The sequence below is a fragment of the Falco peregrinus genome, chromosome 6 (assembly GCF_023634155.1).
Source record: "Falco peregrinus isolate bFalPer1 chromosome 6, bFalPer1.pri, whole genome shotgun sequence".
NCBI lineage: Eukaryota > Metazoa > Chordata > Aves > Falconiformes > Falconidae > Falco > Falco peregrinus.
This window is the reverse complement of record NC_073726.1, coordinates 64,989,525-65,017,493: the sequence shown is the minus strand read 5'-3', so window position 1 is coordinate 65,017,493 and position 27,969 is coordinate 64,989,525. Positions and strand designations below refer to the sequence as shown.

Genomic DNA, 27,969 nt, shown 5'->3' with positions numbered 1-27,969 from the left:
GAAGAACCAAGCTGAGGTTGCTGTAACCCACCAAATTAAAAAAAGAAAAAGAAAAAAAAAAAAGAGGAAACAACAGCAGACAAACATAAATGTGAACAGTGCAATACAAGTTATCACCAAATGCCTTCCACTGACACTTGACCTCCTGAAAGGTAGCATGCACTGAAAGTCTATCTGGTCAGCAGCCAGCTTTTGAGCTCAAAGCTCAAAACACAGGCCAGTTCCTGGAAGTAGCAATGCTGGCAGTGCAAGATGGTGATCGATGAGAAAGCCATGGTGCTCTAGTCCATCTTCCATACCTTCACCTCTGGCCAGCTCCTGCTCTTGACTTGCTCCTGGCTAACACTGGAAGTGCTGATTGCTGGGGAGATGGGCTCATAGGAACGGAGAGACAAGCTAGCAGCGAGCAGACCCATCCGGACACAGGTGTCTGTGTCATGTTTAGCAAGCATCCCTGCAAGGATTCCTGCCATTAAGCTGTGGAGAGAAAGAAAGAAAGGCAGTTTTGAACACCGGGGGATCAGCTTTGCTCTCAGGAACACGGCCATTCGGCCATTCGTTTGTAAGAGCATTCATTTGCACCTAAACCAACACTTACAGAAGCAGAATATGTCACACAGGAGGAGTGAGGTTATAAGGAAAAGTTTTTGCTTTTCCTGTACTTATTTTTAAATTTAGAGTAGCAAATAGTGTTATTTATTAGCATCTTATTTGTTTCTCATCTGAGAAGTTGAGGTACTTGCCCATTCCACCACATTTTCTATTCTTCCCAGTTTTCCAGGTGAGGCAGGAGAAAAGAAAGGAGTCTAAAAAGGGAATAATCTATTTTTCCCTTGCTCTCTGATCATTTTGTCACTTCTCCGCTCCTTGTTGGTACCTCGTTACATTCCCTTCTGTCCCCAGAGGGATGGGTGGGAAGAGAGTTAAAGTTTCCATATGTATGTGAAAGGAGCAACAGACACAGCTGGAATGAGAAATCCAAAGCTGAAATGAGGTTGTAGATTCAGATTTTAGTAAACTTTTGCTGTGGCTTTCCATTTGAGCTTTCCCTGTGAAAACAATGTGAGTGTTTGGAACAACAGCTGTCACCCACAGGTCCTCACAAGGCACCGAGGAGGCCGTCAAGAGAAGGGGATGACCTTGCCATCTGCCTGGCTTGCAGGGGAAGGCTCTGTTGAGGCATGGATACATGCAGGGTGGTGTTTGTGATTGACTGGGGACAACTGCTGTTTATTCACGGCTAAATACAGTAATGATGCTCAGAAGCTAGGAAAGGACAAAGGAGAAGTAAAAGAGGAGGGATAAGATAATATCTGAGAAGAAGGAAGGACAGGAAAGTGTGATGGCATGGAGGATTAATGAGCAAATCTACAGGGAAGGGAAAAAGACTCTTTGTGTGTGTGTGCTCTAATTACCTCAACATCTTTTTATCCATAACAAAGGCACAGACGATTATGATTCCCATAAACCATTCAATCTCTCAACAGCTCCAGAAATTTAGAGTAAATATTTGGGGGAGCATCCCCTAGCAATGCCACGTGCAGGCACGCAGTGTTATGTTGTCACAGCAGCCAGGTGTGGAGAGCAAACAGCTGCTGCTCCCTGCACACACGCAGCTCCTTGGGCAGCGTCTCCAGAGCTGTAGGAGAGCCCCAGGGTCAGAGCATGGCGCGAGGTGCCCTTGGTCACTGCTTCTGGGTGCACGGTGTCCCCTGAGCAGTGCTTCAAAAGCGCAAGGGTTCACGGGGGCTGAACTGTGAACGGGTTACAGCCCTGGCTTACACCCTGCTGCATAGTCCCTTGGAAGTGCCACCAGGCTGGCCGTGGGTGACTTCACCAGTTTATATGCTGAGGAGGTGACATGTATGTCAATGTAGTGTCCCGGCATTTCTGACCTGTTTTGCCACTCCTACTCTGTAGAACAGGGATTTCTGCAGCTCAATGGAGCAGCCGGGGTTACCAGGGAGGAAACCCCTGTACAAACAAGAGGACTATGAAAATTCCCATACACACTTGGGGACTCTGGGAAATGGGATTTCCAAACCCATATTACTTCAGGAATGGGAGCAGTAACGGGCCCCAAACTTTCAGATAGCTTTGGAACAAAAAACAAATGTCAAGTTTGTTCGACTCCACCTTCAGTGGAGGTGTTTGGCAGTGGCATACTTTATCTCACCCTTGGTCTTCCCTTAAATTAAGCTTTTGAAAAGGGAAAGGAAACCCTAAAGAAGATGTTTAGTTTACACTAGCCTCTAGAAAAACTTGTCCTGCGGTAAGGGGTAGTTGTGTACTGAGCAGATGATGCAGGGAGGAGGCTGTGTCCCTGGAGGGGCTGGCAGAGGTTGGGCACATCTGCTAGAAGCAGTGAGCAAAGCTGAACTTGCCTTGGGGCAGGCTGACCCCGCCGAGGTTCCTCCCAGCCCCCATTTCTCTGCTGCTACACATACTGGTCCCAGCAACACTTCGGTCTCCTTTGGAGAAGACCAACTTGCAGTTGCACTCGACTCATCTCAGTGGTGATGTGGGACACAAGGAGTGCATCCTGGCATTATGCAGGTTAACTAGCTGGGCAAAAAGTTATTGATTGATCCTAATTCAAATATTGGAAATGCTACAGGTTTCAAAAAAAAAAAAAGACTTTTCATTCTGCCCAACCATAAAAGATAAAAGAAGTGTTGCTATGTTGAGTTATTGGTAGGTAAGAGTAGCAAAACAAAGGGAAACAGTATCTGTCACATGCAGCCTTTTGGTCTAGCCCAAGGCAATGAAAGGCAATCAATTACTGTCGTGTACAAAGCAAGAAGAAAAAAACCCTGACTACTACATATAGTTTGACAAGTTAGCAAGGAGCAGAATAAAATATTACTCTGACAGACCGAGAATTGATCAGTGGGGCTAGGAATAATTACCTGTAATTTCCTACCTCTACTTACAGTGTTGTGTGAACAGCCAGGCAGGTTATACAGCGCTCTTCTGAAGCATGAGCTATCGCCAGAGGCGAATGCAGAACCTGATGAAATGTTTTATAGGACGGTTTTAGCTACTGAGTGTCAGTCCCACTTCCACTGGAGAAGTGTGGAAATAAAGTAGCTAGTAAGACAGCTTTGATGTAAGGTGGTTTACTTTGCTTTTAGCAGCTCAGCCTGGACTAATTCAGAACTACTAGATTGCCATGAAAGGCATGGACCTTAAAGAAAAGCAAAACTAATAATGGCAATACTGGCTTCCCAGGTGCTTAGGGGGACATTTTAAGCAAGCTTTGCAAGGAATCACCATAACCAGTCCAGGTTTGTGTCCTTAGTGTCTGTTCCTCAAGCAGCAAAAGGTCATTTGCCGTTGCAGTAGAATTTCAAAGAAATTCAGTTATGGCCCTTCCACATCTAGCTGACGAAGGCAAAGTAGCAAGCAGTATACCTGTCGCCGGCTCCTGAGACGTTGACTATCTCTTCCCTGCTGATGTGGATGGCGGGGTAGTGGGTGGCACAGAGGCTGGCAGCAGCAGTCTGTGAGGGGAGGGGAGAGAAGTTAGTGGGAATTGCCCAAGCTGGTAAGGCCTGATGTGGCTGATGCCATCCAGACCTGCACAATGCCAAAAAAAGAAAAGGGGGGAAAAAAAGGCAGTAATCTTTTTTTAACAGTTTGAAAGAGAGCAGTGATTTAAATGAAGCTTCCTGAAAATATTCATGTAAGCACATTTAAAACTAGTTGACCATAAACACTGGTCAAACTAGGAGCCAGCAGTATACAGACAGACAACTTGGTTTTCTTTCAGAGCTGTGTATTCCACCCCCCAAAGATGTACATTTGCCAGCAGTGATGCCACGTTTCCCCAGGACTACTGCCATGCCACCAGAAATAGCAACGGTGCTATATGGTCCAAGAAAGAAGCAACTGAGAGCTCGCAGTTAGTTTTCTGTGCCCTTACCTGTTCATGAGCTCCTGAACAAAGCAAGATGCTCCCTCCTAGGCTCTTGCCACAAAGGAGGATGCCGTGAGCGCCGAGGGTCACCACCACACAGTGCAGGTGGGCCAGCAAAGGGCAGGCCAAGGCCACTGCAGTCTGGACAACATCCTCCAAGCTGGATGGCAGCTCTTCAGAAAGTGAGGAGGAAAAACTGTGGTATAACTGCAAGGGTCCTCAACTAGTCTTTTTGTGGGTTGGCAGCCTATTTATGAACGCTGTTACTACTATTTATGAGCACTTCTGCAATGTGGTTGATGTATATTTTTTTCTTTAAATCATGGGAAATATGGAATTCTCCAACGTTAGACTTCCATACCATACCGTACCGTACCGTACCGTACCTCTATCCTATGCTGAGGAAAACACCCCTCATGGGACTAAAGATGTGTCAGTAGAGATCAAAACCCTGTCCTGAAGCATGACTTCCTTTTCCTAATGCTGCTGGATTTCCACCTGCATGTGGTGGAGTATTTCATTTCTGCAAAGGGTGATCCTGCTGGGACATGTGCCCTCAGAGCACCATGCTTCAGAGATCTGTTTACAAACCAGAGATTGTTCCCATTTAGCTGATGAAGTGAGGCAAATGGGATCTCTGATTTTGGAAAAGAAGCCATCCTAGGCCTACAGTGCTATCTAATAGATCATCAGGCCAGCCTGGGCTGTACAAACCATGCAGAGATGGCTGTAAGGTGGAAGACACCAGGAGTGCTTATGAATTCCTGCTGTGTTATAACCCAATTTGCTTGAAATGGGGGCTGGAGCAGAAAATGCTCTTCTCCAGGATCTAGGTTATCTAAAAGTGTGACTGACCCTTCTGAGTATTCAATACCTGCTGGCAGAGGGTTCCCAAGGGTCCGGTTTATTGCTCTTAGCTCTTGCAGGTTGGGGGAAATGTATGTGAGCGCTTTCCAGCTGTCTGAGAGGAATGGCTTAGAGGCCTTGTTCTCATCTGTTGGCTCATAGCACACTTCAAAACAACATTGCGATTGGTTAGATAATTAATTCATTAGTGGTTCATCTCTATGTCAGAGCAAGATGCAGTGTAGAAGGCTTAGCATGATCTGCACAACTGGGCTTGTTATACTTGTAATCTATTAGAAACTTAAATACTGTTTCCCCCATGCTTGGGACCAGGTCCCCCAAGGTTTCCTTTCCAGTGCTCAGCAACGAGACAATTGCTTCTGGCTCTGGAGTGATATAATCAGACTTCAGTTTTGTTACTCTTCTTGGCTGGTTTTGGAGCCTCTGCCAGGTTTCAAGAACACTGTCTCCTTTAGGATTTGCTTTTTAAAATGAAGGCATAAATCCAATAGGAAGCTTTGTGAAGGGTCCCCAGGACACTGGGAGGGCAGAGGGGTGTGGGGGTGTGGTGGTTTATGGGAAGTGGGATGGGAGATAAAGCCTCTCAAAAGATGCTTTAGTGCTTATTCTGAGCAGCAAACTATATTGCCACTCGAACTGGCAGAAGCACACATATTTTGCTTGCCTTAAGATTAAAGGCAAAGGGAGCAGCTTTCCCTGGCTTTCTGGCAGCGCCCAGGGGCTATAGCTACAGGAAATGTGATTTAGCTGCAGAATGAGAAAAACTCAAGAGAAAGCAGAAATGTTTCATCCATTTGAAACCGAGTAGCAGGGTACCCTAAGGAGTGCTGAATAACACAGCATGTCAGACAATAACCGGGCATCTCCAGCAAGCAGCAGTGGAGAGCACTCAGGGTGTTCCAAAGTGTCTTGGCACAAACACTGTTAGGAGCTACGGGGCCAGGGTTGGGCGACTTCTCCTTACCTGCTAGCTGATGCTCTCTGGCTAGTTGGCAGACATACTGAATAGTGGAAAGAGGCACATTTCCATCAATGCAAACTAGGGGTGCCTGGCACAGGTTCTCCTTGAACTGGGACACCTAGTGAAAATCCAGGACACAGAGTAGAGACAGCTTGAGTCACTGCAGAGGGACAAAATGATTGCTGGCCAGACTCGAGATGTAGGATTTTCACTTGTATTGCAGCCCTTGGGTGCAGACACGAACCTAAAAGACTGATTTCCTAAGGAAAATGGATTTTTCCATTTGTCTCATTTCCACCCCTTCTTCTCCTTCCCCTGCTTCCTGACATTAAGAGCTGAACTCAACCAGCAGGACCCTTCCAGCAGAGAGAGATAGTTGCTGGTCCTCACTATACCACTTTGGCACCTGTGGGTCAGTCAGAGCTGTACAGGGAAAGGGAACGCTGCTGCTTAATGCCACTGTAGGATCCCCTGTGCTCTGCCTTGCTTGACTATGCTTTTGCTAGCTGTGCAGGTTATTTAGATGTCCTCTGGGCCCAATGCCTCCTCAGACAGGTTGTTCATCAGAGTGTTTTACTCCTGGGTCCGACTCAATGGTGTAGGGATGGGGGACAGTGGAGCAGTAGAGTGGGGAGCTTCTGTTCCCTCCTTTGGCGCTCTGAGGCTGCATGACTGCTGCCTGAATGCCAAGGCAATGCTATAGGCACTCCTGCAGAATCCCTCCCATGTCTCTGCTAATCCTGGTGGAAAGAAGGGCTGCCAGAATGCACTTCGCAGCAGCAGACTGGTTCAGAGTTTCCACTGGCCACAGCTGTTTCGTAAAGCTCGGGAGAATTAATCTGTCATGTAATGGTTTTCTGTGCCAAGCCAAGGCTTGGGAGAGGCAGGGTGGGGATGGAAGTGGGAGCAATGACCGTGTTTTTCCCTAGGAAGACTCCACCTCATGGGGATGCCACTGGTAAGTAAATTGCACTTAACTTCCATGTTGCTGTCAGTCACGAAGCACAGGCTTTTGTTCTGTTGATAAAAGAACTAGCAGGGAAGGAGGGTGCAGTAATGGGGCTTTCACTGAATCAGTCCTTAATCACCGCTTCCATTAGCCCTGACATTTTGAAGGTTTGGATGTGCTGAGCAGCGGTGCCTGTTGATACGACTCAGCCTGTAGACACAACAGGGATGGTGGGGATGGAACAGGAAAACTTGGTTTAACCAGTGCTCTGTCCACTTTTTTTTTTTGTTTTTCCCTAAAGGGAGAAATGCAGTCCACCATTTCTGCAGGTGGACTGGATTTATTGCTGGCTTTAAGGTGCCAAAAATTACAGGTTAGCTGAGACTACTTAACGAAGAGGGTACTGGTCTACATGTCAGGGATGATAGCAGTGGTGATACTGTATGAAGCAGAAACAGCTAGAAGCTCCATTTGGGTCAGCAGCAATAGAGGGCTCTGGTAGCTGACCCTGCTGCTGTCTCAGTAGTCAAAGTTAAAGGGGTTTAACTTTAGGATTCCCCATGTCCCCTCTGCACACCCACTCCCTCCTGGTACAGCTTTACCCATTGCCTTTTGTCACACGTCCACACACCTGCTCGTAAGAAAAAGTTTACAAATCAGATGGATGCATACGTATTGCTCTGTTATCTGGTGGTGGATGTCCATATCTCCCAAGCCGATGCTGAGCTCCCCAGCACTAGTGATCACAGCACAGTAAGTGGCTGTGCTCTTCCCCTCCAGCTGAAGGACAGCGCTCATGTCCTAAAACAGGGAGGACAGTTACACACGGAGCATGCTTCACTTCCCTGCCACGCTCAGCTCATTCCTTCCCTGGGCCCATCTGATCAGCAGCCCAGCTTGCTGTTACCCCTTCAGCCTCCCTTCTCCCCTGAGATTAGCAACATTGCAGAGGTATCTCGGTCTACACAGTGCTGGCAGATGGCTTTTTTTTTTTTTTTTGTATTTGCAACACAACAAGGTTACAGGAAACATTTAGTAAATGAAAGTGACAGGTCTCTGCCATGCACTTCCATAGGTTGTGTCTCTGGCATAATGGAAGAGTGGTCTGCAGCCCTGCCTACTCCCGTCATCCATTGCCGTGGCTGGTGTGACCCTTCGATGGCCTACTAACATGATGGCATGCCTTGGTGGCACACCTCAGCTCGTGGTTACGTTAGCCACCTCACTGACTGCACAGCCTGATTTTGAGGGCAGCCTTGGGGCCATTTTTACAACAGTGTCACAGATATAGCTACAGGTGTCCTGTCCTTCCTCCGTGGGTCTTGTGAATGATCATCTTAGAGAACTCAGGGCATTTCATGGAATATACATGTAGATGAAGGAACGCGTCAGCCCCAGTAGTTCACAGGGAAGTCAGAGGTTTTAAGGAAAGGGTCCTCTCCAATGCTGTTGGTAATGTGTTTTGTTACAGGCAAGGATTGCATGGCAGCTGGCCACCAAGTCCATCTTCCCTTGGGAAACCACTCCCTTTGATGGCACAAGCTGTGCTGTGGTGGGTAAAGGAGGAATTATAGGCATGGTGCTATGAAGCCTTTATAAATGAAAAAAAGAGTTCTTGTTCTCATCGCTTCATTTACTGAGTTGCTCAGGTAGGCAGAACTATGGACCCATGTGTTCTATTTGGATACCAGGGCCTTGAGGGCAGTAATAGGCCTCAATGGCCCTGACCAGCCCCACCTGAGGGCTCTGCCCACACCCCTGGCTTGTCTTCAGCCCTGCCTCTCCACCATGGAGGTGCCTGGTGCCCTAGGTTAGGGTTGCCCTCCTGGCTTTTTCTGCTCCCCGCTGGGGTGATGATGCTCTGCCTTGCTGCCCCTGGTGAGCTCCCACTGCCCCTGGCTCCCTGGCCTCGGTGGACAAGCTGCTGCTCCAGCCAGGTACTGCTCTGGTGCACGGGTAGGGGTGTGCAGCGATGTGGAGGACACTACTCCTCTGAACTTGGGAGGTGTCCAGCCTGAGCTCCCAGTTCCAGCTTTTCTCTGTCTTATGCTTTACCCAAACCAGACTGATTTGGGCATTGCTTTGTCTGTCCTCAGGGTCAGGGTTTCATATTTCTGGCTGTGCTTAGGCCCTAGTAGAATTTTTCATGATTTCTCCTTCAAGCACCACTCTGGAGCTGAGCTCAGACCCCACAGTTCAGGCTCCAAAGGCCACATACATCTAGCCTGTCTTCTGCAGGGTGGGTCCTTGCCTTCTAATTGCCTGTAACTAAAGGAGCACTGAATTATTCCTACTCTTAACCTGATGGAAGGTGGCTCTTATGTCTGCCAGGGTTGAGGAGATTTTCCCCTCTATGTAACGTCATTGCTTCCATGCTTCTGAGGTGCCACTACTGTGCAACGTACCATGTGGTGACAGTAGTGCAGGACGGACTCTGAATGTTCATCCTTCCCCACAGCTGATAAAAAGAGAGGAGTCTGTCCAAGACGGCTTAAGCAGTCTGAAAAGCAAATGGAAACAAAAAATTTTACTAAATCCAGCAGAGCCCTGTGAACACAGTGACAGCGTGTGCAGGGTAAATGTCTGTAGGAAAGTCCTCTCCTGCAAAACTTAATGCCCATCAATTCCTGTCTAGAAGGACATTCGGGATAAAACTCAGCCACAGCTGCTGCAAATAACTGGCTGGGGTTGAGTGGGGCCATCTGCATCTGCCTGCTGCACTGTCACTCTGAATTCTCTGGATTTTTTGGAACATCTGGGAGTGGAGGAAAAAAGAAGGGGGAAGAGACTTCTGCATTTCCCTGGCATCATCTCCTTTACCACCACAGGCATGTGGGCTTTTCCACATTGCTTTTGCATACAGTGTTTCTTGCTGCTGGCCTTCCCACGCTGCTGTTCCCACCATGCTATCTTACTAGAACTGAACCTGAATGGATTAATGGGAAACCCTTCCTCTCTCCCTTCAAGTTACCACAAATTCTACCTCAGTGGGTGTCACAGGTATTTTTTTCTTGTGGTGGAGCACCAGGTACAGTGTGATCCTTTCCTATTGCAAAGGACTGTAGCCCTTTTTCTTCTACAGCAGTTCCTGTGCCCCCGTTCCTCTCATCCATGGGGCAAAGATGATCATCTTTGAATAAGCTTATTCCTTTCAAATTCTTGCTCAAAACATACTTCTATTGCAACTATAGCTAACCTGGCATCAGTTCAGTGCTGAGGGCCACACTGTTCAGTAGTCGTTGGAGATCACTGATGTTTATTTAACTTTGATTTGGGGTCACTGTGCTGTACGCTAGTTAACTATTCGGGGACCTTTCGTTTACTGATCCCAACTCCCTCCCCTTATTTTCTGGAATGGCCCCTGCCTTTTCCAGGCAGTCTGCCCAATGGTATATTGCCTAATGTGCCCCAGGTCTTAACAGCATTCAAGAGCTCCTGCTGTTGAAGGAATACCAAAGGACAACTCACAGCTGGCATGCACCCACAGGCAAACCCAAGCACTAGGCACCTGCCAAGTTTCTTCCAACGCCACCAAAGGTTCGTCTCACTCTTCCAGCATTTGTTTGCCCACCGCCCTGGAAGAATAAATTGTTAATTGGCAAAACTGAAAGGGCTGCTTGGTGTAGATGCTACATCTCCATTAACATGTGAAGTGGAGTTGATGTTGCTGAAATATAGGTCAGCAATTAGAGGGAGCCGAAGGCATCTAGCTACCGCATCTAGGACAATACAAACTTCTACAGCCATCTAAAGACTTCAACCCTGATGACAAAGGTCTGCTTCCTAGGAAGGGAGGTCCACTTAATCTCCCTATACATTTCTCGCTTGGTCTTACTTGCTAAGACCTCTCAGTTTATATACGAACAATACTAATGAGTGTTTCAGTCAATACGAGCAGCCGTCTGAACTTGCCTGCTCACAACAGTGCTAGGACTCCAGAGCTGCTGACCCAGACCTGATGGGCACTGCAGCTGCCTTCCTTACCTTCCTTCTGCTACTTATCTCTCCCCTAAAGCGGTTTGGGTTTTTTTATTTATTTTCATTTTTGAAGGTAAAATGAGATTTGTTATCTTTGTCAGTACCGTCTCTGTACTTTACTCATGGAAAGATCTATTTCAGTGCCTGGATACTGTTTCACTCAACTGTCTCTTCCCAAACATACCCCACACCAAATATACACTTCTTCTCCACCTGTGTGGTTATCACCTTTTCTTTTTCTCTTGCCTCTGCCTTCCACTCCTCTGTTCATCTGTCAGCCTGTCACAAACAGCCAAATTGCCAGAACACAGGTAATCCCTTACCCATCTCCTTCTAATTCTTCTGCCAGACAAATTACATCAGTAAGTGCTCAGATCAATTTGGGCTTCATGTGACTATCAGATGAAGCTCTTGTTTCATAAAACCCTGAGACATGCTTTCCATTTCTGAAGACAGCTTGCCACTGATGGTTATAATGATCTTCACAGTTCTGGATGACTTAGAGCTTTCAAGAGTATGTTGAGCATTTGGGTGGCAAGCGCTGAGGAGTGTGCATGCCTGTACCTGGCAGCTCCTGGCCCAGACTCTCTCCACCCCATGTTAGCCCAGGTGCACCAGAATACCCCTGCACATATGTTTTTCTTGCTTGTACACACCACTATCTGTCTGAAACAAGTAAATGTATTGCCAACTCACAGTAAGAAACATCCTGCCTCCAACCCATCACTGGTCTTGGGCGTTCTCAAAACTCATATTGAAGCTTTCCCAAGGACCCTTCTTCTGCCTGTGTGTGAAGCTGCACAACTGTCCTTCGCACACAATGCCTTCTTCTGCATCCAGTGCTATGACTGTAAGAGGCTGCTCTCCCATCTAAATACGCTCTTTCGTAACTCTCTTCTGACCTCCAAGCTGGTTTTGTTTGCCCTGACTCTCCCCAGTTCCGTAGTCTGTAAGACTTTGTGCTAATTCTCGATGCCTTTGCTTTTCTGTCTGGCAGTTCTCCAGACCACCTGAGCAGAACTGCCTGTATATAAGCAACCTATGGCTTCTGTCCGTCTTTCCACTACTTGTCACTCCTCATTAACCCAAGTACCCCTCCATTACACTTGCTCATGCTCCCTGGGAATTGCCACTGGTACTGCCAGGAATGGATATCTGCAACTGCCTCCTGTTGAGTGTGGCAGATTTTGCGAGCATTCAGCTTGGCTATTTTAACTCTGAAGCTCACTATCCATAATAGAGGCAGCCAAGGAAGAAAAAAACCCTAAAAATTCCAAAGTAAAAAGCAAGGATGCTTGTTTAGGCAAGTCTAACAACATGGCTTTGAACTCTAGCCCCTATTTCAATATTAAAAGAGGGTACTAACTGCCATCAGTAATGAGCACAAACTGCACAAACTCTTTTTTTTATGCAGTTCCACTATCTGTTTTTCAAAACTGATGCCTGCAGGAATGTTGAAAATACTCATGAGCTCCTTTTGTTGTCTAGCATGCTGATCTTCCTTTTTAGTCCCACACACATCACAAAGGCAGAGTTGCAGGGTTTTTTAAGCCAAGCCTTGCCCTAACAGCAGGCGCACCAGACTCCCGCTCAGGGAATCCAGCTGTGATCTCTGCTGTTGTACAACCCCACAGGGCCTAAAAGAAATGAAGATGCAAAATCTCTCTTTAAAGTAGCAGGTAGGTGCAGTAAGAAACTAGCAGCCTGCTTTTTAAGAAAAATAAATGACTGGCTCTTATCGCACCTTGCCAGCTCAGCTGGTAACCCCAAGTCTAAGCGGTACTTGAGTATCTCTTCTGTGTTGTGTTCAGGTGGGGCTGGCTGAGATGAAAGAACTTGCGTGAAAATGGGCTTGCTGAGGTGATTTGAAACAAGACTGGGCTGATGCTTTCTGGCAATATTTCAGAGAACTGAGAGAGTTTCTTGAACCTTCTTCTATGTCCTAAGGGGTTTGAATGTCTAATGTAAAAAAGAGACTCAGCTCAAATTCTGGGTACTCTGAGAGTTATAACTGTGATGTTTCTTCCAGTACCTTTTTCTGAGCAAGACCATGCATCCTTCTCTGCAGGTCACTTATAAAGCGCTTTGCTTTTGGATAGCCTTGAAAGCCATGTGGGAATTACAACCAGGACAGAATACAGCTGCTTTCTTGGTGAGACAGCAAGAGACCTGAGTGGTACCCCAGTGCTCTGCAACAAATCCAGCATGCATAAGGGTGGGACCTCCTAGGTGCTGAGTTCTTGGAAAAAATCTGTCTTTAACAGCTAAAAGAAATGCTGTTAAGAGCACCTCTTCCTCTGTGCCTAACCACAGAAGCTGTCAGTGGGAACATTTTTATTTGTCAGTTCCCAAATCCTCCTTCAGCTTAACTTTTGGGAAGTTGCCACGATGGACGCATCAGCTCTAGGGTTCACTGCTGTACAGAAGGGCAGCTAATGCCTCACTTTTTCATGCAACATTAAAATGTCCTTTTTCTTTTCCCCCCGTCAGCTGTTCCCAGTAGAGTCTATAGCTGCCCTTGGCCCCTTACCGTGCTGTGGGTGGTCCAGAGATCTGCTCTCCTGCCTGACACATCAAAGGGTGGCTGTCCACCCTTGGACACAGCTTAGCTCCTTGTCCTGATAGCTGAGAATGGGGTATGTTAGCAGTTAGATCACAACTGAAGTAGTTAAACTTTTGGGTTTTGCAAGCCTTTGTAGCTGATGCCCCAGCACGTGTCACCCTTGACCATTATAATATTGTTTTGCCTCTGCTTCTGTATCACTGGATAGCCAAATTCCTTAAGGACAGCTTCCCCAGCACGTCTTTCCCCTGTCTGACGGAGAGGTGTTCACAGACTGCCCCATCTAACAACAGGAGTTTCATGCCTCAGCAATCAGCATAGAGTAAGTTGAGACACAAAACAACTTCTGAGCAAGCTTCACCACCCCTGTGTGTACTTCATATAGCTTAATAAGAATTGTATGGACCATGCGAATGGGAAATTCCCAGGTTTGTTCCACTTTAGCTTCTTGGTTCTTAGTCAAACCAAATGAAGAGGGAGAGGGTCTGGCAACATTTAAAATGTTCTATTTTTTTAAAGCTTGCTTTTTTCTTTTTTTTTTTTTTCTTTTTTGTGTGTGACTCAAATCCTGTATGACTGAGGAAGCTGGCTCTTGTTTGGCTGTAACTGTGTCAGTACTACTTTTCTCAAAGGTTTCTTATGACTGTGGGTACTCTAAACAGAGACTCTTACTCCTGTTCATGCTGCTTTCCGTAGCTAAGAGAGTCCCAGTCAGCCAGAGCTGGCTCTTACATGGGGATTTCCTCCCTATAGGGTATGTCCTTGAATTAGAGGTTGTCATAGCACAGTGAGGATCTTCACCCATTTCTTCTAGCTCTTTGCACATGTGCTTCAAGAGTGCCCTGGGCTGCTCTTCTGCAAAAAGAACATTTTAGACTTACGGCATCAAAGAATAGCTCCAAGGCACTTTAACATAAACCGTAGAGGCCAGAGTCATATCTGGAGATTGTAAGGATGATACATTAGTCTGTACCTGTCTTGAGTGGTAGGGATAGCACAGGAACAGAGTAGGTCAATATGTATCTCCCCACTACCCACCTAGCCAACACACCGAACATGGAGTGCTACGCCTCCCACATTAGTGCACATGTGTCCGTACAGATATGTGAATATCATGCATGTATACCACCTTCCCCCACACCCCACCCACCCTCTTTGGCTTGGCACTCCTGTAAATGTAGCTAGAAATGGCAGTGGTGCTAAGAAAACTGCTATAGATACAGTACCAGGATGACAGGGTTCTGCGCCTTGGCTATAAAGTCAATGTTGATACCTCCAATCACCACCTTTGAGAGGGAAGAAAAAAGTGAAAAGTGGTTGGAAGGGGCTTGAAGAAAAAGTTTCAAAGTCTTCATTGCTTCTCCTAGTCACTTTTCCCACCCTCTTGAAAGCTATCCCATTTACAGTGTGAAGGCCTGTGCTTATTTTGGATGGCTAGACACATGTCTGTACAATTCCAGCTAGAAAGAATTGAAATCTCTTTTCTGTGTTGGTTTCTGAATTATGCCTGCTCATAGCCAGCCCCAGCATGGCGGGTGGGATGTTACTGTATACACATATGGGTGCTGGTGGTTTCACTGTGTGCTGATAGAGAAACATAAGAAGCTGCATGCGTCTGGTCATGTCAGTCCTCTTGAAGCCATCTCTCTTGGGACAATTTCTGACACACCAAACTTCAGAAACATTCAAGCCCTGCTGTGTAAAAAAGCAAAAAAAAAAAAAAAAAAAAAAGGGAAAAAGTGGGCAGAAAAATGCATTCATTTCTTGCAAGCTCCCAGGAGAAACTGCTGTACCCAGTGACACTTTATGGATCACTGTCTTATTGTCCTACAAAGCCAGAAAAAGCAGTACAGCTCCACAAACAGGAAGTTTCCAGATTCTTTGGGGATATACAGATGGTTTTTCTCATTCCATCACATGTGGGGTTATTGCCTCTGGAGTCACAGCCCTCTTTTATGTTGACACATCCTACTGAAAATGAATTTTAGAAAATTTTTCAGCTCTCTAAAGACTACCTAAAATAGATTTCCTGTTAAGTTATGTGGCACACACAAAAAATCCAAGATTGTGAATAGAATATTAGGGTTATAACCGATCTTGTTTGGGATATGCTGTACCTCTCGTAATTTTTGCAATGACAAGCAGGAGGCCAACAAAAAGAGATATTTATAAAATGTGTATGGCTCAGCAGCTCAAAATATCTTCCTCCACCCTCTTCCAGATCTACTCCTGTAGTCACGAGTTCCCTGGGACTCAGAGTAACACAGCTGAGGCTGCATGTAAGGGCATAGTAAAAGGTGAAAAGGTGATGATAGTTTTAATGGATTTGATGGTCTAAGACTTAAGGGGAATAGGCCGCTGTCAATATTTTTTCCCTGTAAATGTCGATAGGGGGAGGCGGACTGAGGATATTTATCTGAGAAGAGCAAAGAATACTAAAGAGAGAATGTCTGCCAGTGTGAAGCAGGAAGATTAGTCTCTATCTGAGTCACCTTTTACTTTTGGGCATAGATATAAATTTATCCTGTGCTGTCAGCAGAGAGGCATTCTATGGAGAGCAGCAGGGGACTCACTGGCTGAGGAGGGGCTGTGTCCTTTTGATGAGGCAGGTGACCCTTCCTTCTGGATTTCTGTAGTTTGCTCAGGGCCACCGCAATGCAGCTGCCCACTCTGGCATTGTTCTGGATCAGTGCAAGGTCTGTTTGGCATTTCTTTGAGGAAAAGAAAAAGTACCAGCAAGACTGATATGTCAGAAGCCTATGTAAGAACTACCTACAGGGAGAAAGCAGAAAATACATGCTGCGAGACTTGATTTGATTGCTCTATAACATAATCCTTTGGGGGCACACATACTGGGTTGCAATACTGAATGAACACTCTGAATTTTAAAGCTTTTTCACCTTCCTCCCCCTGTGTTGGAGAGGAAATCTGTCATCTCCGTTTGACAGATAGGGAACCAATTCCATCTCCATTTGACAGATTGGGAAGCAAAGGCTTCACAGAGAAAAGAGCAGGTGAAGTGCTTAAACTAGAGCCAAGAGTCTAAAAATCTCAGAGGATCTTGGACAGCTTTCCCAGAAAGAGATGCCTACTGAGATTTTTGTCAAGTCTCTATAAGCAATTTTTTTAGCAATTTCATTGGGATCAGAGCATCAGAGGCTTTGAAAGCCCCACTTTGTGGCTCCATACAGCTCTAGTATCCAAAAATACCTTTACCAATCTGTCCTGACTGACCCAGGCCTCCTAGAGGGCTGGCAGCAGAGCCTGGATGTGAACCTGGCTCTCCCAGATCCTACACTGGCATCCCACCCAGTAGATCTGCTTTTCTTTTGACTGTGCAAGAGAATTCCAGCTCACCCGGGGAGTTTTCCTTCCAAGTTTCTCTTACTCTGCACCCGTGTGAAGGGTTGGATAAGGCAGTGTGATGTACAGAGCAGTGCTCTGGGAAGCCCTGGTACCTTCCAGTGTGCAACCCTACCACGGATGACAATGTCCTGAAACTCTACCACGGAGCAGGCAAGCTCGGTGATGAGATGTGAGGGATCTCTTTGGGCTCTGGACCATTTGCTGTGCTGCCCTCCAGTTTTTAATGCAAAAGTGGATGAAGACAGTAAGGGTGTTCCTGAAAAAGCAGGATGCAGCCACTAAGCTCTCATCTGTTTGCAGATACTGAAGTGTTTTCCCCTTGCTAGACTGTCAATAAAGTGACAGCATTTTCCACCAAGCATTACCAGAACAGATATGAAGCACACTGGAGTACTTCCCCACCACCCCCACCGCCCCCTCCCCCCCCCCCCCTTCAGTAAAAGGATACTGGAGTCCAGTGATTTCCCATCAGTTAATTCATTGAGCTTCTGTAACATAAAAGGGGTCAGTTCTTTGCCTGTGATCCCTTTGGACCTGCAAATGTAAAGAAAATGCCTGCAGATGAGAAGGACTGAGCTGAAATGGCATCAGAGGAGAAGCACTGTTGCTAGCAGATAATTTATCTCCATAACCAAATACCATAAAAAGTCCTGTAAACAAGCTTCAGTTTAGATAAAACTATGGTTGGAACCATGTTGTGGGCTCACCCATGCCCAAGGTTAAGCTGTGCTATAGCCCTGCAGCAGAGTCCCTGAAGTCCTTTACTTCCCCAAGACCACAGGATGAGCCAAGGGTAGGGCTTAAGTTGCTTCTCACCTGGCTTCGCCAAGAGCTTGCTGGATGGCCTCTTCGATGACCTGGCCTGAGGCAGCTCGCTCCTGGGGACAGGGAACTGCTATCAGCACCCCGCTGCTCAGGCCTAGCCCCAGAGCACTGGCTGGGAGAGGACAGGCAGATCGTTAGTGGTTCTCCTTGGATAAATTAAATGCTGAAGGAAAAGGACAGAGGAGAGTGGGGATGGGGTGAAGGAACCCACAGAGCTGGAGCTCCTGTTTTTAGATGACCCAAGGACAAGGTCTTTTCCAGATACCAATCAATTTACATTTGCCTATTTCTTTTTGTACAGTAATGTTTGTACAATTCTTTCTGTACAATAAAAGGGGCAAATATTTTTTTTCTTTTAAAAAAAACCACTAATTCCACTTCTGCAGGCCCAGACGGTATTTTTGTAAACACATTAACATACGTGTTGCCTCCACTTCACCACTGTGAACAAAACGTGTATGAGCATGCCAAGGTGGTTGCAGCTAGCTAAAAAAACTTGCTCTAAAGACTGAACTTTCCTGCTATTTTATTTTCAAAGCACTGAAGCTGGAGCGGGGGAAGTGGGATAGTTTGTGTTTTGGGGCAAACTCTTCTCCAAAGTTAAAAAATAAGTGCCTCATCCGAGGTGATTTTTGTGTCATTCTTCTCCAGGGTCCTATATAGGCCTTTGCCTTCTGAAACACACCAATGAGTTCAGCTGCCTCCTCTTCGTCCCGGACGTGGTATGGTGCATGGAAGCCGCTCTGGCGCGAGAAGAAGGCTGGGAACTCTCTTGACTCTCCAAAGGCAGCCACGCAGACTCCCTGCGTCTCCTGCAGTAGTAGAGGCCGTACAAGTAGGTAATCAGTAGAGGGAAAAGGGACCCACGAAAAGAATGGAACTTTTTCCTTCTGTCCAGCTAGAAACTGCCTTTCTTTAGCACAGGGTTTGGTTATTTTTGTATGTTCCATTGTATTCTGTTCTATCACCAACAGTTTTCAAAGCAAAGAGCCAGACACAGTAACTGGTTAGACAGAATCTGGCTTACTGAGACACAGGAGACACGTACATCCTTTGCTTGTGCTCAGAGCTGATCAAAAGCCACGCAGCTGTCATTAGCACAATACTGAGTCCAAGGTAACAACCTGTGATCTGAAGACATGTCAGGAGCTGACAGGAATATAAATGAGTTCTTTTTGAGATTGAGAAGTATTGATGTTGGCTGTCACCTGAAGTGCTAGCCCTGTTGGTTTCCAACATACCAGACCTTAAAAAGTTTCTCATTTTAATTCTGATTTTATTTTAGTGTTTGATGGATCTAGCTTGCCTGATCCACCAGTTCTGGAGCATTGTCCGAGAAAACCAAGTCTAATGCCAGAGAAAGAGGTCATGGCTAGAGCTGCCTTTGGCATCAATTAGAACAGCTGTTGGAACAGCCCCTTGGGCCTGGATAGATACATGTTAGGGAGCAGCCCAGTGCTTGTACAGCCCCAGGGCTAGAAAACTGTAAATAGGGCTTCACATCCTTTCAACAGTAATTTCTAAAAATCTTAGGCTTAATACCTACCCCAACACCATGGGGCATTCTGTACAGAAAGTGCAACATCATCTGCTTTCAAGGCTCAGCAGCCCATGCTACCTACCAGGTATTCCAGTGTCCTGCCAATATCAAGGATAGACTTGACTCCTGCAGATACAACAGCAACCGGAGTTCGTCCTAGCTCTGTCAAATCAGCACTCACATCCAGAGCTGTCAAGGGACAAGCAGCCATTGTGTTGGTGATTGTGTTCTACTTCAGACTGATGTGATCTGCCCTCCTCAAAAGCCGTACCTGCCTGGGATGCCACTGCCTGCTTTTGTAACCACTTAGATCCACAAACAAATATTACAGGTTTAGACATGCCTTTAGGTGTTGAGATTGAAAGAGATACCGACAAAAAGAAGTCGCAAAGTGGGCAGAGGTGCAGCCTTGCACTGTATCTCTCAGTTCTTTTACCACATTGATAAACAGTGTGCAAAAATTTGGTAGAAAAGAAAGGAGGTGTCATGCAGCAAGGACAAAATTCAAGGAGATGGAATATAACTTCAGTAGATTTAGATTTTGGTATTGACATCACTGGCAAAAAAAAAAATGCCATAGGAGCTTTGCTGACCTCAAGAAACCTCCTGGTCTGGAATTTATATCACATCTAAAAGGGATGGCACCCAGCAGTGCAGTGCACATACGCTGTGATAGGAATATATATGGCTAAGAAGAAAGAATGTACATAAAGGTCACAAACTCCACTGCCAAGGCTGGGCCATTTTCCAGAGAGGAGCATGCACCTCTGACATGGACCAGGGCCTAGGTTTCTCTTGTGATGAGACTCTCCCTCTCCTCAGATAAAAGAGAGTCAATAAACACTCTGCTCGGTAGCCAGTATCAGGTTATCCAGCCACTACAAAGTGTGGGAGGTACAGTCAGCTCCTGTTGCATCAGCAAATATCCACAAAACCCCGTGTAAGCAAAGGATAAAAAGAAACTCCCACCCTCTTCAACAACTGACCAATGCTCAAGAGGAGTATTTTAAAGCTTCTGGAAAGGAGATACTGGGGATAAAATAACCACAGTACAGTCAAGAATGATAACCTTACTCTTCTGAACAGGCAGTTACTGCAGGACAGACTGGGAAAACAGAAAGATGGAATTAAATAAAACAGTAGCAACACAGAGAAAACTAGAATGTATTGATTTTCTTACTGTTCTCTCCTCCTCGATGGACACCTCCTATGCCACCCGTCACAAACACAGGGATTCCTGCTTTGTGTGCAACAATCATTGTTCCAGACACGGTCGTGCCACCAGACAAGCCCTGTCAGAGGACAAGTCATGGTCAGCACCCAGGGTGACACAGAGAATACCACGTGCAGGCAGCTCTGGTTGTGGTCTCACATGCAGCAATGTCACAACAGCCTGCCCTCCCCAGCTGACAAGTGAAATTCTGATACAAATATTCTATTCAGCAAAAACACAGAGGAATCATCGTCCCTGATATGTAAGCTGTTCTTCCCTGATGATAGCAAAGGCCTTTGCTCCCCAGGGCTTTCCAGCCAGGCGGCTTCACAGGCAGCTAGTGTCACCTTAAGCTCGTGATGGCCTGTGTGTCACATAGTTTACACGTAACATGATGATGCCTTATCATGCCAATAAGAATATTCTTAGCCAAGTGCTCATGGCTTGCCAGCCAATCCAGAATGACTTTTCAGGAGCCCTGTTTCAGGGCTGCTATTCCCTTACTCTGTTGTATTTTGACTCTAGATAGGACCATGTTTGAGCTTACCAATAAGATGTTTTCAAGAGGTTTAAAAAGTAGCTTGAAGCTGGAGAGCACCATACTATTGCTGTATACAGAACACGACAATAGAAAGTCTGCATACCATACCTGGCTGAGAACGAAAGGAAGATCTCTCCGAGACACTTTAACTACATTTTTACTGCTTGCCAAGAACTGAAGTTCTTCATCTGTGAGTCCCACATGGATTCGACCCCTTAAAATACCTACAGTGGCTGGCACTGCTCCATTTGTTGTCACAATTTCTTCCACTTCTCTGGCCATGCTAGAGTAAGATAAACCAGGCAACAATCACAAAATTAGTGAGGCAAACAATCAGACAAGAAAACTGCCATGTTTGATGGTCATGATTCCCAGTTTCCAGTTTTATACAGTTCTTGTGATTTCAGCTAAGTCCAGCTCCTCTTCTGTATCTTCACAATGCCAGAAGTCGTTGCACTTGAATTTGCGGAAGTACAGAGCTCCTATTTTCAGGGCAGCAATGTCTAAGCTCTGTGCTTCATTTTTGAGAAAAATCACTTGGTTTACAGGCCAATCTGGTTGTACAATAGATTACTGAAAAAAGGGATCTTCTCAAAATAGGACCTTTTTAAATCTATTTCCTGTTACTTCTCTGAGATCACAGACCTTCACAGAAACCCCAGGTAATTCAAGCCCTCCTCAAATGACTGGGGTATATTTTTCACAATACAGGCAGTTAGATATAGAATAACAACAGTGCCAAAAAACTGCAGCCTGAGGATGCTGTAGGGCTGCAGACTAGGTCTTTCTAAGCTTTTTAAAAGCTTACACTATCCTTTTTAAAAGCAGCTTCTTCTCCATTTCTGAGCTACCCGTATATATGCTAGGCAATTCTTGACTACTGAAACTACCTCCTCCCCAAAACCAAATTTTTAGAGCTTCATCCTAAGACAGAATGTCAGGCAGAATGATGGCCAGATAAAAAGATGGAAAATCGATACTGAAACCTTCCTCTGCTTTCCAGAAGCAAGGATGGAGGGGAGAGTGCAATGATTGCTGGCACTGTAACTCAATGAAACACAATCTACTGAACATCAATAAATAAAGGGTACAGGGATGGGGCATTCTGCACAGACTACAGAATGCAGCAAGAGGGACCTGCAGCTCTCACAGTAACTGCTCTGAGGAACAGATTTCACTGTTGTGCTCCAATCCTTTTTACATTACAAAAGATACCAAAAGAAACTGCAGTGTGTTTTCAGTGTCTGTACAAACCATGCAGCCAAAAAGGCTGGTAGGTCTCTCTTAGAGCAAGAGATGACATTATCTGCTGCCACATTTTCAAGGAAGCCAGAAATGTAAGGTGTTGGATAAGGAGGTAAATAGGTACCCTGTATGTATCTTCAAAAGTCCAAATACAGTTGTTTCACACCAGAGCTCATATTCTGCATGCCTAGCAACCTGACATTTCCCTTTGCTCTTACAAGGGCTTTGGCTTGACTAAGGATACTGATCCACCAGTTATATGCCTCATTCTTACAACCTTGTTGAAATGAGGAACACCAAAATTCACCACCTCAGATTCTGAGGATAGGCCATCCCATGTGTGATGATGGTGCTCTCCAGCGCTACAACTGGTCTCCCCTTCATCAGGGCTTCCTGTACGAAGGGCTGAATTCTGACGTAAGCACCTGGGGATAAACATAGAAAAGTTAATTATTTGTACAGGTATTTACAGTAACTACTGAACTGTTTTATAAAAGGCAAATTGTCATCTTCACAATAAATTTATCCTCGTCTTCAGCTGTTTTTGGGGTGAGTTCACAAAGAACTTCATGAAGACTAAAGCTGTGTTTTATGTAAGTCAAATATTTGCAAAATATCTCTACTGTTAATATGAATAATAATCCTCATCATCATCACTGAGTGTTCCTCTGCCACCATTTTTGCAGCTGTATTGCCATTGGCTCCAGTAACATTACTTTAAATGAACATTACTGTGAATGAACTGAGACCTGCAACCATGTCCAAAGAACATGTTTTAAAAGAGTGGAAACACCAAGGATAGCACAGTAACTCAATATATTATAAGACTATTGTGCATCAAGACTTGTGTTGCTATTTTCTTTGATCCCAGAACACTGCTAGCAAAGTCCCTGCTGCATTCAGATGAGGAAAATGCTTTCCACCCAGGAACCTTTTCAGAATACACTACTCACCATGCAGAAATCTTCTCACCTGGGTGGTCCCACATGCCACAGTGGGCAAGTGTCTTCCCAGGCTATAGGTAATCTTCCTAATCATCTTGTGCATATGGATGGTCCTGAGATAACAAAAATTGAGTAAATATGAAAGAAGTAATTTAGCAATGATGTGACCTGGTGAAGCTAAAACTATCGTTGCTTGCCTTGACCTTGGAAGGTAAACAACCCTTGCTCAGCAGACTGTCTGGAGACTTCTAGTGTTTCAAGCATGAGCCAGGGTGTCAAAGCAAAATGTTAAGCTGCAGAAATGGATTTGGAAAGGTTTGCCTGGCCCATTGTCGATGCTGGGCTGAAATCATGGTGGAGCAGTGGAAAGGATGAAGAGTAATGAACTAGAGAGAGTTTAGACATAGACAACGTTTTAATTTCCAAAGCTACTTGCTCATGACAGATTGCAGGCTCAGCTACTGCCACCTCCAATCTGAAAGATCACAAGGAGAAATCTACAAGGCGGATGCAGGCGGAAGAATGCTATAAAGAAATGAATCTGGTTTTTGTTGGTGTCTAGGAGGAAACAAGCAGTTCCACAAAATAAAGGAGCTGAGAGCTGGTAAACCAGACTGTGCAAGGAGGAAAGAGCAGCTTTCCCTGGAGCTGGGAGTGCTTTATGTAGGCTCCCTTTACATCATCCTTCCTAGCAGAAACCTTGGAAGCAGAGTGGCAATTCAGCCCCGGCAACAAACTCCAGAACTCCTCTGGTCTCTTAGCAACTCCTATTCACTTTAATTAAATTCATTTCCAAACAGAGAAAGAGGGGGAGAGAGTTGCTAACGTTAAGACTGGTCTGGGCCCCGGGGCAGTTTCATTCAATGCCTGGCTGCTTCACATATTTTCACTGGGCATTTGGCCACATCCCTCCAGCCTTTCCATTCCTCACCCCTTCACCAGAAGAAAAGGATTCCTTTCTTCAGTCCTTTGTACCTATTGTTAATTTAGATGGAAAATTAATTAAAATACAGTACTGTGTTCATGTTACACTTAGCAGAACATGGCTCTGGTCTCAGTACAGTGTGTGGCGCTACAGCTAGATAGATATCTTATACCCAGGAAGAGTATTTTTGCCCAAATCTAAAAATTCCAGCTATGCAGGACAGCTTGGGTAGTGTGACACAAGGAAAGAGAGACTGGTTTGGCTAGACACAATGCACAGTAAGATTTTCCACTTTCCAAACCCTTTTTAAAAACAAAAATCTTACTTATGGAATCCTATCATGGCACAAAAGTGGCAGAAGCTCGGTCTTAACGCTTACAACCTCTGCCTGTGCAGTCAGCGCTAAGCTCAGCAGTTCAATGTTCTGGTATCACTCGCTGTGTGCGTACACACCCCTCTCCGGGGCGAAGTCAGCTTTGAAATAAATTCATTAAGCCAACAAGGTTACACCAAGGATCAGTTGAGCTGCTCAAGTTGTGCTCTGAATTTTAACAGCTCCCCAAACTCTGAAGCACAGCAGCCAGCAGTGCCCAAGCTGTGCTGGCAGGTGGATAAAACCCAGCTGGTCACCACCTGAAACCCAATACGACTTAGCTGGTGTTTGCTGGAAACCCAGCCAACAATCAGCCGGGGCTGGTGGGAAGATTTTTGAAGCTTGGCAAGTTTTGCAGCAAGACCCATCTGACCTTCCACCTTGTAATGAAACTTTGCAGAGTCCTAGTGCAAATTTCCGGCAGCTTTATCACAGACCACCTTTCGTCCCTCCTCCAAACCATCCCTGCTCATCTCCCCTTGTGACTGATCCAGCACATCTGACCTCACGGAGCAATGGCCTGGCGAGTCTCTTACCTCTGGGCGCCCGTCTCACGTAGGAAGGCTGGCTGGGTGCTAGAGCAGTGCCTGGGCAGCCCTGGGAGAAGGCGGGAGGAGAGGGGCGGCAGCAGCATGGGGGTGCGCAGCCAGGCGCTCCTGCCTGGGAGAGCCCATTTATTATTAACCACAGGCAGCAGCTGAGCTTTGCAACCGCTCGCTGCCTGGGGTGCAGGGGTCCATTTCATGACGGGGTGAAGAAAGCTTCTGTGATTATTTTTGTTCACATGGTGCCAGATTCCTCCCCTCGCTCTTTTGAAGACTTTTCTCATTTTTCAGATTCCTTTGCTGTTAGATTTTTTTTTTTATCAGTGAGTTAATTGCTCACTAAAACAATGCCTCTGCAGACTGAGCCCCTTTGTACTTCTTCCTAAAAAGCAGAGGAATTGCATTCATGCCTCCCCCACAACTTTGCCAAACGAAGTGGTTAAGCTCTTTCTTCTAGCAGCTCTACCCAGCTCTCGGCCTCCCGAGCGAGGAAATCTGTAGGTCTAAAGACAGTTGTGACAATACTCTATGTCATGCAGACACCTGGCTGCACTGAGAGCACAAGCTGGGTTTACAGAGAAAAACTATCGTAGTCTCCTACTGTAAAGACAATCTGTTCTAGCAGTTCTAGGGTGGTTTTGGACAAAGACTTTGAAATTAATAAATCTTTGTCTCCTCAAAAAAAAAAAAAAAAAAGCACCATGATATTTTGAGATCTAACGCACTGATATTACATGTATTTTGATTTTATATTATGCAGAAAAAAACAGAGTTCAGAGTTAAATGGTTACCCATGAAGGAATTGATTTACAGGATAAAAGACAGACACGATTCTGTGTAGCTTCCATGCATAACATAAAACTAGCTGAAGTAATTGCTAGTGTATTGCTGCAGTAATCAGTGTCAGGGAACTGGTTTTACTGCAATCCATTAATCAGGAAACTGTAAAACATAGGTTGTTAATGCAGTACTTGCACTTCACACTTGTCCCTTTCAAAAGAAGTTTCCTGCAACTTTTGTTTAACTCAGCAGTAATGAATGTCATCTTACTTTCTACATCCTTCCAGTCTCTACAACTAAACACATTCAAGGCCACTTCAAACAAAGCTTGCTGAGTTAAAGACAATCCACCTCTGACTTCTGCTACCTGGTCTGGAGGAAATTTAATTGCAGGAATGATAGATTTCATCATTAGATACCATAAATGGATGCTGAAGATTTTGTGAATGGTATCTTTTCCCTGGGGGGGATGGGTAGCCAGATGTACTGAAAAGAAAATATGTAGGTAAAATAACATTTAAAAAAAATATACACAAATTATAATGATATCATTTTACTTTCAGTGAAATCTATTTGGAAAGACTGCAGTACTATAGGAACCTATATGGGCTATCACATTTTTGGCCATGCTACTGCTCAAGACGATTTAGTGATCAAGTTGGTTGCTCAGTTTCCAATTCTCAACATCAAGATCATCTCAAGATGATCTTATGCAGTGGTCACCCAGTTCAGTCTGATGTATCAGGTAAGTCAGGGGTAAGAGTGTTGCTTGATTTGCCATTTTTCTCCTCAAACCAAGTGGAAAATCAGCCTGTTGGATTTCTAGCTCAGCTCTCCAATATGAACATGAGGCAAAACAGGGCCGCTGAAGCACGTTTCTGAGGGTATTCCTGAAGTCTCATGTGCATCCCAAGTATTGGATTTGTCTTTTGGGTTTATTACAATGAAAAGAAGAGCTTATATGAGCACTTTTCAAGGGGGTTTGCTCTACTAGAAAAGCCACTGAGGCTTGCTGAACGAGGAAGAGAATGGGCCGGTTTGGTACCTGGCCAGCCCCTGAGAGGCAAGCTGGCTGTGCTGTTCCCGGCAAGTTTCTGAAATGTGATGTATGGCTGATGTTGGTATAGGGGCTTGAGCAGCAGTCAGGACTACAGTGCATGGGTGACTGGCAGAAGAGAAAGCCCCAGAGCAGCTGGAGACAGTTTTTGTAGGAAACCATGGAGGCTGCATATAACTTGCTCCTCTGCTTGCTGCAGTGTTAGCTGACTGTAGCCCTGTCTGCTTGCGGTGACCCACAGAGCTTGCTACTGGTACTTCCCCCTCTGGGTCTCAGAAGTAGAGGTTAATATTAAACAGGTTGCTGGGTAAAATGGTAGCGGCTGGGAACAAAGAAATCACCATGGCAAATTCCTACTGCTTGCTGGGAGCTGTGCTCTCAGGCCACCCTTGCATTTTCATCTGTGAATGATTCCTACTAGAGTTACCATCTCCCCAGAAACCTTTTCTCTCTCAGGGGCGTCACTACTGAATGCATTAGGGAAATAAGAAGCTCCACATTAATGCTGTCACATTGGCACGTCTGCCTTGGGTCAGTATTTTACCTTCCCTGTGTACCTGATTTCTAAGAGTCTATATAACCTGCCACGGTTCTGAAGGCTGGAATTTGCTTCTATGTGTTCCTCTGTTTTGAGGCTTGCTTCTAGGCTGCCAGTACCCAGGAGACGTACTAGGGACATGCAGAATCATACAGGACGCACTCCACCATTTATTTATTTCACCTTTGTGTGAACTACGGTGCCTGGCACAGGCTGCCTTGCCAGGGCTGCTATGTAAGGCAGCAATGTAACCAATATGAAGGCCTGACAAAATCGCTCTTTATTGATTTAACCCATCTTTAGAGGCTTAGATACATCCTTGCACTTTCATCAGCAGATTTTCATGATCATTCTAATGGTTCCAACTTTCCAGATTATTTAATGGCTTGATGATAAAGTATTTAATTCCATTTTTTCCTAATAAGAAATGTATTTTTCTCCTGCTGTTTCTAACAGAATGTAACAGTGAACATACAAACCTGGTGTGGTTTTTGAACTAATGTTTCAGTATTGAACATTGTATGAAAAATGCTGTGTGATAGAGCTAGGTGCAGAGGGTAATTTTCTTCTTTTTAATATGAACTTTTTAAAAAGATCTTCCTGATTCTTGTGGCCCAGTTTTCCATTGAACATGCCGGCTTTCTCATAACAGGGATTTGTGGAACCGAATTTACAAACTACCTGGTATTGATCACTATACTGCTAATTTCAAGATGGAGTCAGTTGCTGCTTCTGACTATCAATGCTGCATAGAGAACCTGGATCAGGGTGTTTATGTGATACCAGCTCCTTAAAACCAACCATGCTCATTCCTAAGAATTAAATGTCTCTGTGGCCAGA

General features: G+C 45.4%; 1 protein-coding gene and 1 long non-coding RNA gene across 6 annotated transcripts; one reads left to right on the top strand and one right to left on the bottom strand.

The window, feature by feature from the left end:
• Nucleotides 1-90: 90 nt before the first annotated feature.
• Nucleotides 91-25,340, bottom strand: LOC101920111 (uncharacterized). 5 transcript variants are annotated; one of them, XM_055807316.1, is made up of 19 exons: nucleotides 24,746-25,337; nucleotides 22,921-23,024; nucleotides 22,275-22,392; nucleotides 20,831-21,005; nucleotides 20,149-20,260; nucleotides 19,051-19,157; nucleotides 18,114-18,240; nucleotides 17,420-17,540; nucleotides 17,052-17,137; nucleotides 15,811-15,935; nucleotides 14,464-14,523; nucleotides 10,205-10,271; nucleotides 9,102-9,196; nucleotides 7,369-7,497; nucleotides 5,751-5,865; nucleotides 4,794-4,931; nucleotides 3,926-4,092; nucleotides 3,415-3,503; nucleotides 91-477 (listed from the first exon to the last, which is right to left on the bottom strand). In XM_055807316.1, the coding sequence occupies exons 1-19, from the start codon at nucleotides 25,036-25,038 to the stop codon at nucleotides 282-284; spliced, it is 2,424 nt and encodes an 807-aa protein (XP_055663291.1). In that variant the 5' UTR covers nucleotides 25,039-25,337; the 3' UTR covers nucleotides 91-281. The 5 variants fall into 5 exon arrangements, with proteins under 5 accessions (XP_055663291.1, XP_027639839.2, XP_005235624.3 ...); XM_027784038.2 differs by having other exon boundaries at nucleotides 22,940-23,024; nucleotides 24,746-25,333; XM_005235567.4 differs by having other exon boundaries at nucleotides 22,278-22,392; nucleotides 24,746-25,332.
• Nucleotides 24,551-27,969, top strand: LOC114011615 (uncharacterized). Its single transcript, XR_003553598.2, has 3 exons — nucleotides 24,551-24,764; nucleotides 26,098-26,279; nucleotides 27,782-27,969. It is a non-coding gene; the product is annotated as an uncharacterized LOC114011615 (long non-coding RNA).

Excerpts from the sequence above, each read along its gene's own strand:
- LOC101920111 (XM_055807316.1), bottom strand. The coding sequence starts at position 25,038 with ATGAGAAAAGTCTTCAAAAGAGCGAGGGGAGGAATCTGGCACCATGTG. Across the intron at positions 14,524-15,810 it reads ACACAGCCCCTCCTCAGCCA|GTGGTGATTGGAGGTATCAA; the intron begins GTGAGTCCCCTG and ends TCCCTCTCAAAG. Across the intron at positions 7,498-9,101 it reads TGCACTACTGTCACCACATG|GACATGAGCGCTGTCCTTCA; the intron begins GTACGTTGCACA and ends TCCCTGTTTTAG.